General features: G+C 37.3%; 1 protein-coding gene across 1 annotated transcript; it reads right to left on the bottom strand.

Moving 5' to 3' along the window:
- Positions 1 to 279: 279 nt before the first annotated feature.
- On the bottom strand, positions 280 to 1925 carry LOC149219080 (acyl-CoA--sterol O-acyltransferase 1-like). Its single transcript, XM_089384252.1, has one exon. The coding sequence runs from the start codon at positions 1815 to 1817 to the stop codon at positions 705 to 707; it is 1113 nt and encodes a 370-aa protein (XP_089240378.1). The 5' UTR covers positions 1818 to 1925; the 3' UTR covers positions 280 to 704.
- Between the last annotated feature and the right edge of the window lie 1016 nt (positions 1926 to 2941).

Here is a 2941-nt window from a genome sequence, read left to right as displayed (position 1 = left end):
TCACTGCAGAATATTTCAAGTCCAACAAAACGATCAAACATTCTAATAGATGGCCCCATGGAATGCAGGCCCTGCTTTTACATGCCAAAGCTGAGATTCTACAATATTGTTATTTTGTGATAGATACAGATGTCATTGAATCATGGATCGCCCAGCTAGCTCGAGAATTTCTTAGTTGAAGAAAAAACATAATTTTAAAAAGATGGAATTAAATACAATGGACCTTTTTTTTTCAGTAGAAAAAGCAGTATTGATTATATTATGTTCAATATAAACAGGTTTGTATAGTAGAAAAAGCAGTATTGATTATATTATGTTCAATATAAACAGGTTTGTATACAAAAATGCGGGCATCTGTCCAGGGAGTAGGCAAATATTTCCAGCGAGCATCAGAAGATATCTTTCCTTATACTATACAAAATTTTTGGGTATCTTGTTATCGTTTCATCGAAGCAAAATTCTTTAACTTTCCAGCATATGTAGAAAATGCCAGCAGGTTGAGCTATTTCCAGAAATTTGGCTGTTATTGCATACCTGTACTTGTTGACTTCATATTCCTGGCATAGTGAAAGGCTGTATGTCATATGTATGTACAGGGTACAAAAGTGATAAACAGGTGCCACTTACCGAGAGGCATCCTTTCTTTGACAAAACCTGCTTGTTCATTATGTTTGCGCCTTATACAATGGAGCTTAATTTCAGAACTACTGATTAGTTGAAAACAAGAGCTGTAAAACAGTGCCATATTCGGTAATGGCCTTGAGATCTGTACCAAATCTGGTGACAGGTGGAAAGAAAAGCCAGAGTGCTGTTATGTAGATGAATAAGAGAGTAACAGGGATTGCAATGAAATTGGGTACTTTTACGTATGGAGACACTTTTCTTCTCAAACCAATTTCAATTGTCAGGCATAATCCATGTAGAGTAAAGAAAGCTGTAACCTCCCAACTGGCTTTGGTCTCTGTCGCGTAATAGAATATTAACTCATGCATTAGCCCAGAAACTACAAACACAGACAACACTGCAACTGCTCGGGCCCAAAGAGGGATCTTCCCTCCAACTTCCTTTGGCTGGTTCTTTTCATAAATTTTCTTGTATAACTTGATGTGGATATTCCAGCAGAAATACAAGACAGGATCATAAACAGATGGGCGTAAAATTCTGGTAACGATAAGGTTCCACCTCTTACCCCAAAAATCTTGCAGGGACCTCGAAAGATAGGGTTTGTTGAATTGGGGCTCTAATTGCACCCCAAGACAAACATTTGCAAGAGCAGCAAGGAATACCAGTGCGATATCTAGAGATAAGTAAATATGCACACAGTAAAGCAATACTATAAAACTGGGGGAAAACGAATTCCTGAATGAATATGAATATATAACTACTGATAACAAGCATGCTTCCAGAGCTACATTTCTCAATGTTCTGAATTTGCCTGCTGAGTTGGGTTTGGACACAAACTCACGTATCTCTATAGGGAAAATGGAGACAGCCATGAAATTCCTTAGTTTTAGCATTGTCCATGGCTTTGCCAGAGGACCAACATCGAAAGAAAGCATTAGAAGCTTGAAAGAGCTGATCCACATAAACATAAAGGACATAGCTCCTCTCATATGCAGAGTAGAAACTTGCCATGGCAGAATTACGTACATACCAATGACGGGCAAGACTGTTATAATGCGTGGAAGTCCCCTTGGGATCTTTGATACAACATAATATGAATAGATTATCCCGCATAAAATGATACCCACAATTCCGAAGCTGCTCTTGAAGCCTTCCATGGCGCGCATCTTCAAGCCCAGGCTCTCCAATAACATCAGTCAGGGTGGAAGAGCAGAGATTCAACGGGCTTCCCCTTACAAACCATAATCAATATCTAAATTTATGTGAATTGAATCTCATTAGGTGTCACATCAAACCATTAGAAAATTGACATCCACACCAATATTGATGTAAACTTTTACACTTGCCATGCGCATTACGATGTAGTGACATCACTATTCTTAAATCATCGTTTTCCGGTAGTTCTACAGAGTTTTCATGGTCTCTTCATAGATTTCTAGATTTTATGTCGGCAAGTGGGTAGGCAGATGAAGTTAGTGAAGCAGGCTGGCAAACTCTAACGAGGCGGAGGAGGAATTCACTGGACAGGCAAAATGCCGGGAATTTAGGTAAAAAAAACTAAAAAAATTGTAAAGACCATCTTTGAATCGTATTTTTGATGGTGGAAATGGATTCAGCACCATTAAAATGTCTAAGACACCTAAAATTTTGAAGTTTAACAACTATAACTTGGATTTACAAAAACCCTCGCGAGATTTTCTCTAAATATAACCGAAATTTCCATAACTTTTCAAGCAACTCCTCCGCCTCCGCCTCCGCCTCACTACACGCTGACGTATATGAAAACAATAAGTGTAAAAGTCATATAAAAACTGTCATTGTCTAGCCAATAACTTGGTTGCACGTCAATTGCATCGGAAACGTAGACCTCTAAAATTCCATTAACGAATCAGTCTGTCCAAAGGATAGTTTCGATCATCTCAAAGAAAGAGCGACTTCAATGAGAGATATTTTTAAAGTGCGAGTTGGCTTCAGAATGACCAACCATGAGCAGTGGTAATGAGAGATATTTTTAAAGTGCGAGTTGGCTTCAGAATGACCAACCATGAGCAGTGGTGCTGATGAGGTCAACTGACTTAGAACAAGAGAAACGGAAGTTGATATGGTGAAGGATGAATGAAAAAAAGGTATATTTTATTAATTTTTTTCTCGTTTGCTGTGGGTATTTTAAAAATAATTAAAATAAAATAAAACAAAAAAAATTAATTTAAAATTATCAAGCGAGTTATTTTTAGTTTTATTTTTTGGAAGTGTTTTTTTAATTTTTTTTGGCTTATTTTCTCTCAATTCTCGCTGGAATTTATTAAAATCACAAGTT

This window comes from Pinus tabuliformis, chromosome Q (genome assembly GCF_031772625.1).
Source record: "Pinus tabuliformis cultivar Carrire ecotype Pingquan chromosome Q, CPIR1, whole genome shotgun sequence".
Taxonomy (NCBI): Eukaryota; Viridiplantae; Streptophyta; class Pinopsida; order Pinales; family Pinaceae; genus Pinus; species Pinus tabuliformis.
This window is presented reverse-complemented; position numbering and strand designations above follow the sequence as displayed.

What these genes read in the sequence shown, in the direction of transcription:
- LOC149219080 (XM_089384252.1), bottom strand. Translation starts at nt 1,817, where the DNA reads ATGTTATTGGAGAGCCTGGGCTTGAAGATGCGCGCCATGGAAGGCTTC.